Source organism: Pseudophryne corroboree, chromosome 8 (assembly GCF_028390025.1).
Source record: "Pseudophryne corroboree isolate aPseCor3 chromosome 8, aPseCor3.hap2, whole genome shotgun sequence".
NCBI classification, from domain to species: domain Eukaryota; kingdom Metazoa; phylum Chordata; class Amphibia; order Anura; family Myobatrachidae; genus Pseudophryne; species Pseudophryne corroboree.
This window is the reverse complement of record NC_086451.1, coordinates 136670213-136682870: the sequence shown is the minus strand read 5'-3', so window position 1 is coordinate 136682870 and position 12658 is coordinate 136670213. Positions and strand designations below refer to the sequence as shown.

Here is a 12658-nt window from a genome sequence, read left to right as displayed (position 1 = left end):
AACAGCCCACCTGATACAACAATGGACAAAAGTGGAAAGGAAACAATGGGACAATGTGAAATCGAATGATCTTTAAATAATCCAGAAATTTTGACCGGGAACAATACATAATCCTAATGGGATGGAATGGGAGGAGTAGGGAGTTTAACTCCCCCCCTCCCCCAACCTATTCCTTTATTAATGTGTGTGTGTGTGTGTGTGTGTGTGTGTGTGTGTGTGTGTGTGTGTGTGTGTGTGTGTGTGTGTGTGTGTGTGTGATTATATTTCACAGAAATAGTATTAGTGGAAAAGTTTATGACAAGGGTGTATATATATTTTTTTTCTTTCTTTTTTTCACAGGAACTTTCAAAATAGAAAAATGTATGTTCTGATTACACATAGGAAAGTATATATGGAAAATAATATGAACAACAAGATTAGCTTAGCCTCAGTATGAGCACAAGTAGCTAAAAAGGATAAAAATATAAATCTATCATATGCAATAGAAATTTAATACTTAAAACATTAGACAGTATTGAAGCACAAATGTAACTTTGCTATAGATTGCTACCTTGAAAAGGGAGCTATTTCTGTAAACACAGTGTGATGGATAAGGGTTTAGAATTTTTTTATATATATTTTTATGAAATAAATACACAATAAACATACAAAAGTAAAACATGGAGTCAAAAAGGTACAACAGCCATCAACACAGAGTTATACCAGATGAAATAACAATCATGGAAATGAGAGTAGAAGAGACCACAAGTATAAGGAAATCAGTTGTATTATCCAATGTACCCAATATATTAAAATGGAGGAACCCCTGTTTCCACTACCGCCATATTATAGCATGTAGTTAAGCGCACAGCCTGTCGAACCTTTTCCCTAGTGGACACCGGGATAGTAACTATATAAGGGAGCCAGATATCAAAAAATCTTTGAGCCCTTGATTCTATATCCAATGAACATTCAGTCCAGTCCATCTGATACAAGAATGTATGGCGTCCAAGCATAAGGGACAATGGGAGAGGTTCAGCCCTAATTCATTGTGATAAAATTGATTTTTTTTGACACAGCAGCAACTCTAGCCAATAAAAGACGGGTGCCTTTTGATATGCGAATAGAGGGCAAGTGATAATTCCACAAAGCCCAGGCTTTATGTATTGTGAATGGAATTTGTAAATCATTAGTTATAAAAGATTGAACCTCTGTCTAATAGGTCCGTAAAACTGTACAATCCCACATGCAATGAACTAAATCAGCTTCAGGAGAAGTACATTTAAAATAGTTCAAATTGTCAGAAATTTCCAACAAGAAATGAAGCTTAGGGGTATAGTAAGCTCTGTGTAGTAGTTTATATTGCATCTCAGCATATGATGCCGAAACCAGTTGCTTATTCAGAGCAACACAAGACGAAATTATGGTTTTTAAAGGTATTTCAGGGTACACGTGTTTCCATTTTTGCCAAACCATTATCAATCTGAGCAAGATCCAGTGTACGTCTAGTGTGCATGTGTATGTTCAGCATAAAGACAGAGACTGACTCATCCCATACAAAAATAAAGGTGTTGGATTTTTGGAAGGCTGATTGTGTAGGGATGGGAAAATGTGTAAGCGATTCTTTGGCAGAGTGGAGGAACTTGGAAGCAGTACAGGAGAGGTGGGAAACATTAATAAGTGCAATATTAAAGGCAACAGACCTTTGTATCAAAAGTGTTAGTAAAAATACAAGGAAAAGGAAGCCAGTGTGGTTTGCGAAAGAAGTAGGAAATATTGTGAAAGCAAAACAGTTGGCTTTTAGGAAATATAAGCAGACACAAAATAATGAAGACAAAGAGCTATATCTTGTTAGACAGAAGGAGACTAAGAAGCTAATCAGATATGCAAAGGCACAAGCTGAGGAGAAAATGGCCCAGTCAGTGGGCAAAGGAGGCAAAACTTTTTTTTTAGGTATATAAGCGAAAGGAGAAAAACAAAAGGCGGAATAATAAAATTAAAGACAGAGACTGAGAGTCTGGTGGAGAGAGACAATGTAATAGCAGATCATCTTAATAATTATTTATGCTCAGTATTCACTACTGAAAGAGAGGGGAAGGGGCCACAGTTAAGTTGCAGGGATATTGAGGAAATTGAAACCAGTACATTTACAGAGGAGAAGTCCTAACAGAACTCTCAAAGCTGAAAGTGGATAAATCAATGGGCCAGATGGGATACATTCTAGGATACTTAAAGAACTTAAAGAGGTGCTGGTAGCACCATTGACAGCATTATTCAACCAGTCATTAGCTACAGGAGTAATTCCAGAGGACTGGAAAAGAGCAAACATAGTCCCACTGCACAATGGGGGTCATTCCGACCCATTCGCCCATTCTATTTTTCTATACAAAAGGGATGTAGAAAAATGAGAGACAGATTCCTGTCTAACAATAGCGTCTAGTGGGTTGGATTTATCCACCGAGGTAAAACTAGACAGCAATTTAGTAATATAGCTCCTAACTTGGAAATATATAAATAAAGGGAAATGTAAAAAGGGGAAGCGCTTCTTAAGCTGGGCTAAAGTTAAAGCCACAGAGCAATCCTCATTAATAACTTGATATGCCAGTCTCAGACCCCGGAGATGCCAAGACCGAATGACCCCAGCAGAATCCCATGTTGAAAAGCAGGATTGGGAATTAAGGGTAAAAATAAAGTGATAGTAGAAGAGAGGCCATGTCGTTTCCTCAAACAACTAATCTTGAGGAGGAAAAGATGGATGAACCCATTACGTTACGTAAAATGTTGCAGCTAACAAGGGAGTTGAAAAAGGACATAGCCTCTGAAGTAAAAGCTACAGTATGTGAATTAACAAGAGAAGTCACCGACCTACTGTAAGTTAGAGAACTGTTCACTTAGAAACTAAAATACAGGAGATAACCAACTAATATAATGAGCTCATAACTGCACATAAAAATACACAAGATCTTTATAAATTACAGGAAAAAGTCAGCAATCTAGAAGATAGAGCAAGGAGAAATAACTGAAAAAATTAGAGGCATCCCTAAGAGTGTTAACGCATCAGAATTAAATCAATTCACCAAGGATTTATTTCAAAAACTACTACCTGAAGTGGCAAATTTGCAATTTATTAGTGGCCGAATACATAGGATGCCTGGAAGATAAAGTACCCACTTGATTCAGAAATAACAGTCCACCTGATACAACAATGGACAAAAGTGGAAAGGAAACAATGGGACAATGAGAAATCGAATAATCTTGAAATAATCCAGAAGTTTTGACCGGGAACAGTATATAATCCTAATGAGATGGAATGGGAGGAGTAGGGAGTTTCACTCCCCCCCCCCATCCTATTCCTTTATTTCTTCTTTTATTCATGTGTGTGTGTGTGTGTGTGTGTGTGTGTGTGTGTGTGTGTGTGTGTGTGTGTGTGTGTGTGTGTGTGTGTGATTATATTTCACAGAAATAGTATTAGTGGAAAAGTTTATGACAAGGGTGTATATATTTTTTTTTTCTTTCTTTTTTTCACAGGAACTTTCAAAATAGAAAAATGTATGTTCTGATTACACATAGGAAAGTATATATGGAAAATAATATGAACAACAAGATTAGTTTAGCCTCAGTATGAGCACAAGTAGCTAAAAAGGATAAAAATATAAATCTATCATATGCAATAGAAAATTAATACTTAAAACATTAGACAGTATTGAAGCACAAATGTCACTTTGCTATAGATTGCTACCTGGAAAAGGGAGCTATTTCTGTAAACACAGTGTGATGGATAAGGGTTGAGGTTTTTTTATATATATTTTTATGAAATAAATACACAATAACTAGTGATGAGCGGATTCGGTTTTACTCGGTTTTACTCGGTTCTCAAAACCGAATCTTATTGGCTATCCAAAACACGTGACATCAGTGAGCCAATAAGATTCGGTTTTGAGAACCGAGTAAAACCGAGTAAAACCGAATCCGCTCATCACTACAATAAACATACAAAAGTAAAACATGGAGTCAAAAAGGTACAACAGCCATCAACACAGAGTTATACTAGATGAAATAACAATCATGTTTGAAAAATATTTTCCTGAAAATATGGAAAAGTTTGTATGGTTCCAGGATCCATTCAGTACCAGGGCCCCAATGGAATTTACTTCTGTAGAAGAAGAAAAACTCATCGAGCTCTCCTGTGACAAGACCTTGAAAGTAAAATTCAGCAGCATGGGACTTGAAGAGTTTTGGATATCCATTAAAGATGAATATCCAATGCTAAGTGCTAAAGCACAGCAAATCCTCGTTCCTTTTGCAACAACATATTTGTGTGAAGCTGGGTTTTCAGCAGTTGCTGTGATAAAAAGCTAGTACTGTTCAAAAATTAATGTGGAACAGGAAATAAGGGTGGCAGTGTCCAAGCTGATCCCGAGGTTTGAAAAGTTGTGCAGTGCACAACAGGCTCACATATCCCATTAATAAGTGCTGTCGTTTTTGAACACTCTAATAACTGCCTACATATTGTTGTTTTATTTTGTTTGATGTTATTCCTGTTAATGAGTGCTGTCAATTGTTCTTTAAAAGAAATCCAATTAAATAAATATATTTTTTCTTGGATTTATGTTTATTATTTTTACAAACAAGTTAATAAGTAATTTTTTTTCCTCATCTAAATACTGATAGCATTGTTTTGACCCAACTACTTTAAAAAAGGGACAGTTTGGTAATTATTTTGGCGTAAGGGTGCCTTGAAAAAGTCAGGGAGACCCAAAAGGTGCCTTGGACTAAAAAAGTTTGGGAACCACTGCCCTAGGGCCATGGTATTTGCTAAATAATAAAAGCATACTGAGATCAGCGGTTCCATTGTCAGGTCGTCCATGTTCTGGCTTGTCTGTTAACCCTTGCTGTATCTGTGTCTTGTTTGTTACTCTTCATGAGATTCTGATTGTAGCCTGGCTGTTTACCAGCCCGGGTTTTGGGCTTTGCCATCTGACTTCTAACCCTGGATTATTGTCCAAGGCCTCTCTACTGAGTTTCACTTTGTTTAACCGCTCACTCAGTCAATAATTTAAATTTAGTAAATAATAATGAAGTTATTTAGTCATGTGATGCTTCATTATGTCGCCATGATTCCTACATAATCTACGTGAGCATGAGATTCCAACATATCTGCTCTCTCCACCTAAACTAGTCCATGTTAATATTTGCCTTGGACTCTTCTGATAATAACATACCTCCCAACCGCACTGATTTTGATGGGACAATTCTACTTTTAGGAAACTGCCTCGCCAGCCCACTATCGGCCGCAGTGTCCCTCGGTAGAGACTCTAATTAAAAGAGCAAAAAATTAATGAATGCCATATGCAGAATTGAGGCTTCTATTCACTTGAGAGAGGGACTGGAGGCCCGTGGTGGGCTGTGTCTAAATGCAAATCTAAATTACAGTGTAAAAATAATGCTGTCCAGCATGTGTTGGCCTCATGCAAAATCAGACAGTATTTATCCTGCAAGACAAAATAATACATGTATTTGCAGCTTTTGCACTACTGCAATACATGGTTTGTCCAGTTGCTCTTTGTTTGCTTTACTTCTAACTCAGAATCAGGCTCTTAGATGGATCAGTCCCGATTTGGGGTCCCTGTCTCTCCATCCCATATGAGACATTTGTCCTGACTAGGCTGGAAGTTGGAAAGTACTGTATGTGCAGTTCACCACGACTCTGCTTGAATGGGTGACTTGTGTATTGCACCTACCATGGCATTCAAATGGTTGGAAGCAGTGCCCATGCCTCAGTGCAGGCACAGTGACAGAGGGGTGCAAGGCATACTTGCCTACCCTCCCGGAATGGCCGGGAGGCTCCCGAAAATCGGGTGACCCTCCCGGCCCCCCGGAAAGGTGGGCAAGCCTCCCACTTTCCCCCTCGGCCACCCGCAGCAGTGAACAAGTAGGCGGGCCGAGGGGGCCCGATGACGCAATTCGCGCTGAATCGCGTCATCGTAGCTCCGTCCCCCGCTATGCAGCGCCTCGTTTTTTCGGCACAGCACAGTGGGGGGTGGAGTCACGATGACGCGACCCTGATGACACGCCCCTGGACCGCCCATCCTGCTGCCGGCCACGCCCCCGAACCACCCGTCCTGCTGCCGGCCATGCCCCCCATTCACCTACAACGCTGCCTCCTCCCGGAGGAGGAGGCGGCAAAGTAGGTAAGCCTGGTGCGAGGGGTACACATTTACCTTCCCAGGCTCTGAACAAACTATATCGTTTTTCTTTTTTTAAAGGAAGGGGTCTGGCCACATCTCCCCCATTGGCACACCCCCTTCTTTCACCGGGGCCTGGCAGAACTGCCGGTGCCCTTGGAGATAGATATAGTGGAGAGAAATAAAGTACCAATCAATCGTCTCTTGTCTATTTTCAAACCGTTTATAGCTGATTGGCCGGTACTTTATCTCTCCATTTTAGCTCTCTCCGCAACTCTTAGTAAATAGACCCCAAAGTCTTTTGTCCCATTTTTATCACATGCAGGATATCACTTTGATTTGGGACTCGATCTTCTGTGTTTCTGCTGTTACTGTATTAAAAGAAATTAAATATGGAAAATATGTTTTACAAATATCAAGCTTTTTAATGTACTGTAAAAAAACAAAACAGTGGTTGTAACAGAAACCAGTTGCTACTCTAATTTCTTAGTTGATACGCAGAATAATGAAGCACAGCTGAACAAAACTGTAGGATCTATAGCTACTACTGCAAGCAATGGTAGATATTTTCCACAGAGGCTTTATACTTATAAAGGGTAATAACTGAACATGTGTGTTTCTCTTGTTCACAGCGCAGAGGAAGTAAGAAGGGTTCAGTAGACCTAGAAAAGATTGGATGTGTGGAGTGTGTCGAGCCAGAGGAAAATCCGCCACCAGAGAGACAGATACCGGTGAGAAAGCTAAGTTCACTTCAGACCCCAACCCAGTTTTGAGCTATATTTAGTTTTACTAAGCAACTGCTTTTGCATTGCAATATAGCTCTTTTTTTGTTGTTGTCTATCAATAGTTTTTTCTTCCATATCAATTTGAATGATCACAAAATCAAAGTTCCTCTCCTTCTGTCTAAGTTCACCAGCCCCCTCTGCAGTCACAAGTCATTTCATTTTATTGCATCAACAGTGAGTGCAGTTACTTGTTTACTGCACAGTAATGTCTATGCTTTGACATTTAAAAGTTGGCATTTGCTTTCACTCTCTGACAAGCTTTTGGTGTCTATGGAGAATCTGTATATTTATATACATTTTCTTTATATCTTCCTTTTTTATCTATATAAAAAATGTGAGTGCAGCTAGTAACACAGAAAGATTTGGGCAGAAAAGTTTGGTCGCATGCTGTGGAGTATGAGGATTTAGACTGTACCACCTGAACAGTGGCATGCCTACTGTATAATGTAAAGAACAGTCACTGTGGCATGCAGCGCCTGCCCCCGTATACCTGCTGTCAGCGGCATCATTGTCCAGGAAGTTATTGCCGACACTGATGGATCCAAAACATGAGATGCACTGTGCCACAATATTTGCTATCTTCTGCACATGCACCACCTTTCGAAAAACAATACCACACAGCCACTCCGAGAAGAAAAAATGGTGCCGGACCACCTGCCAGTGCAGCCAGGCTGCGCAGGCAGAGGTCATCCTCTAATTGATGCGTTTGTAATTAAATTGCAAACACATTGTGGGGCGGCGCCACACACATGCTGGGCGGACGCCTTGCCCTGTGCTGGGCAGTCCCCAGCATGTCAGTAGATGGACACAGATCTTGCTTCGGAAACAAGATCTACATTCATCTCTGGATAGCCCCCTAGGTCACTATTGAAAGCACTGGGAATCCAGGAAGTGGTGGAGACCGGGGAATATTACGTATCCCCAGGATGTATGTAATGGGAACTGCAGCAGTTATCGGCAGTGATGTACAGTGAGGTATACGGCTGTGGAATAAACACAGAAAAAGAAAAGGCGCCCAAAACCAATCCTGTGGTATTGGAAACCTAATATATATGCGGTTCTCTCAAAACGGGATTGCCTACCCCTTAAAACTGAAAAGTAATACAAATATTGCATAAAAGAGCGCAAAGATGTTAGGTCATTTTTTATATATTTTATATAACATCATATACATAAAGTGATTAAAATAACACATATTAAATGTTTGACTTAGTCCACTGTGAAAACTGCAATTAGTTTCAGTAAAGTGTATTGTATAATAAAGTTGCAACTCCCAGGACCAACATATGAAGAAGTTATTATGTCCCACAACAAAGGGATACAATGGTCTGGATGAAGATTGATAAAGCACCAGCCAACCACCTCCTGTTATTTTTCAAATACAGCCTGTGACATGACAGTTAAGAGCAGATTGGCTGTCATTTATCACTCTTTATCCGTCTCCACTTTATCACTTTTTAAGGCTTAATACATTTGGGTCAATGTTTCTTTGTGAATAGAGGGTGAATAAAAAGGAAATTCACAGCAGGGTATGGGTCATAGGGTCAACATGCATTAAGTCGACAGTCATTAGGTTGACCACTATTGGTCGACGGTGACTAGGTCGACACCCGAAATAGGTTGACACGGTCATTAGAACAACATTAACAAGGTCGACATGGAAAACGGTCAACAGTTTATTTTTATTTTTTGGGAACCCCAATTCATGCACCGTGTCCCCTCGCATGGCTCGCTATGCTTCGGGCAAGGTGCCTCGCTCTGCTTCCGGCACTTCCTGGTATCAGAGTCCCTGACAGATGCTAGCGGCCCAGTAGGACCTATAGCATCTGTCTCCTCCATGGTGGCGGACATTTTGGGTAGGACATTTAAGCAGTATTCTACGCGGTCGGCTTGACCGCATAGAATAATGCTACAAACACTGGCCGTGGCACCCTGTGAAATTTCACGGCTTGCTTGGCCTAAGAAACGGCACTGCCAGGGGTTCATGTGGGTATTATACAAAGATGCAGCAGTATATACTGCTGAAAATCTGGTGAGTTTTCATCAGTGATGAGCGGACAAGGTAGGCAGGTGAGGCAATGCCTGTCTTATTCCAGTATACTCTAGAGTTTTGACTATAAAAATTATTTGAATAATACAAAGAAGATATTAATAATATATTTTTTGCATTTTTCATAAAATTTTTATAGTATAAACTCTTGAGTATACTGTATTATGACAGGAGAGGTTCTGCCTTACCTTTCCGCACATCACTGGTTATCAGAGGTATCAGCTGTGGTCTCCTGTTTGTGACCGCAAAACCAGCCTGATAGGTTTCTATGGGGACTGCTTTATTATCAAATTTATTTGCCCCCGGAAGTCAGTATATCACACATGCGCAGTACGCACCAGGGTCCTAAGAAGAAGCGAAATTATTATTAATACGGTAATTTTGTTTATGAAAACCTGCTAGGTTTTGCCTTTAATTACATTGCTATTTTAAAAAATCAGGAAAATTTGCAGTGTCAGCTATTTAAAATAATTTAGCTCATTCCATTTACCCCCTTTTGTATTTATCCAGAAGAAAGTGGGTATTTAGAAACAAATGTAGAAGCCAAATCTAACGGGAAATTACGGGCACGCTGAAGTTGTTTGATCAGCTATTGGGTTGGTGTGGTTATCAACTGGTGGGGTATGGCCTTCCCACAAAGGACATGGCATCATTTTTGAAAATGATGTGTGTGAAGGTGTTGATATTGCAGAGTTACTGTATATAGGCACACACCAGCAGATGATTCAAACTATGAAGAGCCTAGTTACTTTACCAGTGGTATTATTTTATTGATAGATAGCAGGTACAGCCATACTCACTGTTACATGTACACTGCTGATGGAGCTAGAGTGGAGCAGGGTATCAAAGAGTTTACCAGCATGCCAGTAGCAGTACAGGTAATAACGAGGTGTCTCATAGGAGCTAAGTAGGAGCCTTCTGTCTCCTACCATGTCACACTACACAGTGTGTACACAGAAAAAGACAATATGGCCTCTGCACGTGCTCAGTAGTGATCTTGGCAGCCATCTTGGAATAGAACATGAAGCCTCCCTGTATTGCAGGAAGAACTGAGTCTGTGCAATAGGGTTATCCTCTTTCAACAATAACATTATGCAACCTCATTGATATTCCCAGACACAGTACTGTGTACCCTCTAGTCTATTAATAATCTATGGTCCGTTTTGTAGAATACTAAATAGGATTTTAATTACCTTCTGGTAAATCCTTTTCTCGTAGTCCGTAGAGGATGCTGGGGTCCATTTTAGTACCATGGGGTATAGACGGTTCCGCAGGAGCCTTCGGCACTTTAAGACTTTTCAACAGTGTGAACTGGCTCCTCCCTCTATGCCCCTCCTCCAGACCTCAGTATAGGAACTGTGCCGGAGGAGGCGGACATTCTCGAGAGAGGAATTACTATTAAACGTGTGGCGAGAATCACACCAGCTCACACCATCCATAAACAACATGTCGGCTAACATGGCCTTAAACATAAGTCATGCCAACCAGCATGCATAACGCAACAGCAACAGCTGTTAACAACTGAACACATGAAAAAAAGAAAGATAAACGTAATCAGCAGGAAAAATGAGCACTGGGCGGGCGCCCAGCATCCTCTACGGACTACGAGAAAAGGATTTACCGGCAGGTAATTAAAATCCTATTTTCTCTTACGTCCTAGAGGATGCTGGGGTCCATTTTAGTACCATGGGGATATACCAAAGCCCCCAGTACGGGCGGGAAAGTGCTAATGTTCCTGCAGAACTGACTGACCAAATTGAAGGTCGTCAGCAGCTAAGGTGTCAAACTTATAAAACTTATCAAATGTGTTTGCACCCAACCAAGTAGCAGCTCGGCAGATTTGCAAAGCCGAGACCCCCCCGGGCAGCCGCCCAGGACGAACCCACTTTCCTTGTAGAGTGGGCTTTTACCGAAGTCGGTAACGGCAATCCTGTCGTGGAATGAGCATGCTGAATGGTACCCCTGGTCCAGCATGCAATAGTCTGCTTAGAAGCAGGGCCCCCAATCTTGTTGGGGTCATAGAGGACAAAGAGATTCTGTTTTCCTTATCCGAGCCGTTCTTGCAACATAAGTCCTCAGCGCTCATACGACATCCAAGGACTTTGAGACGGCTGAGGTGTCAGAAGCTACTGGCACCACCACTGGTTGGTTGATATGAAAAGAAGACACAACCTTCGGAAGAAAGTGCTGACGTGTTCTCATTTCAGCCCTATCTTCATGAAATATTAAATAAGGACTCTGTGACAGAGCTCCTAACTCAGACACTTGTCTGCCTGAAGCCAAGGCCAACGGCATGACCACTTTTTAAGTGAGACCTTTAACTCCATCTTTTGCAGAGGCTCAAAACAGTCCGATTTAAGGAACTGCAAACCACATTAAGATCCCATGGCGCCGCAGGAGGCACAAAGGGAGGGTGGATGCGCAGAGAGAAGCCAATTGTTTCTGAAAGAAAACTAACAAGGCCAAAATCTGAACCTTGATAGATCCTAATCTCAATCCAGTATCCACACCTGCCTGCGGAAATAGGAGAAGTCGTCCTAATTGAAACTCCACCGCGGCAGACTTCTTGGATACATAGATACATATTTTCTCCAAATACAATGGTAATGTTTGGACGTTACCTCTTTCCTGGCCAGAATAAGTGTGGGAATGACTTAATCGGGAATACCCTTACGAGCTAGGATCTGGCGCTCAACAGACATGCCGTCAAACGCAACCGCGGTAAGTCCTGATAAACCAATGGCCCCTGCTGAAACAGGTCCTCGCGAAGAGGAAAAGGCCGAGGATCTTCCATTAATAACTCTTGAAGATCTGGATATCAAGCCCTCCTTGGTCAGTCCGGAGCAATGAGTATTGCTCAACTCCTGTTCTTCTGATGATCTTGAGAACTTTTGGAATAAGTGGAAGTGGAGGGAACAGATACACCGACCGAAACACCCACTGGGTCACCAGTGCATCTATCGCTATTGCTTGAGGGTCTCTTGACCTGGAACAATATTTCTGAAGCTTCTTGTTCAGGGGTGATGCCATCATATCCACTTAAGGATATGATGGCATCACCCGGAATGAAAATTGCCGACAGAGCTTTTGCATGTCTTTCTGCTCAGAGGAGTATCTTTGTCACCTCTGCCATTGTTGCTCTGCTTTTTGTTCCGCCTCGACGGTTTATGTAAGCTACTGCCGTTACATTGTCTGACTGGATCTGTATGGGACGACTTTGAAGGTGTGCCGCTTGATGAAGACTGTTGTACACAGCTCTCAACTCCAGAATGTTTATGTGAAGGTGAGTTTCTTAACTTGACCATCTTCTTTGGAAGCTTTTCGCTTTGCGTGACTTCTCCCCATCCTCTGAGACTTGTGGTCACCAGGATCCAGGCCTGAATCCCGAACCTGCGTCCCTCTAGGAGGTGAGAAATTTGTAGCCACCACAGGAGCAAAATTCTGGCTTTCGCTGAAAAGGTTATCCTTTGATGCATGTGAAGATGCGACCCGGATCACTTGTCCAGTAGGTCCCCCTGGAAAACCCTGGCATGGACTCGGCCATATTGTAGCGCCTCGTAAGCCGCTACCATTTTCCCCAACAGGCGAATGCACTGATGAATTGATACTGTTCCTGGTCTCAAACGTTGTTTGACCATGCTCTGGATCTCCTGAGCCTT

The 12658-nt window shown here is 41.6% G+C and overlaps 1 protein-coding gene across 1 annotated transcript in view; it reads left to right on the top strand.

Annotated features, from left to right (window-relative positions):
• BTK (Bruton tyrosine kinase) overlaps positions 1-12658 on the top strand; it is a 403461-nt gene that overhangs the window by 42975 nt on the left and 347828 nt on the right. Inside the window, exon 3 of the mRNA XM_063936954.1 lies at positions 6797-6895. Coding sequence (XP_063793024.1) covers positions 6797-6895 — 99 coding nt within the window. The remainder of the gene's footprint in view (positions 1-6796; positions 6896-12658) is intronic.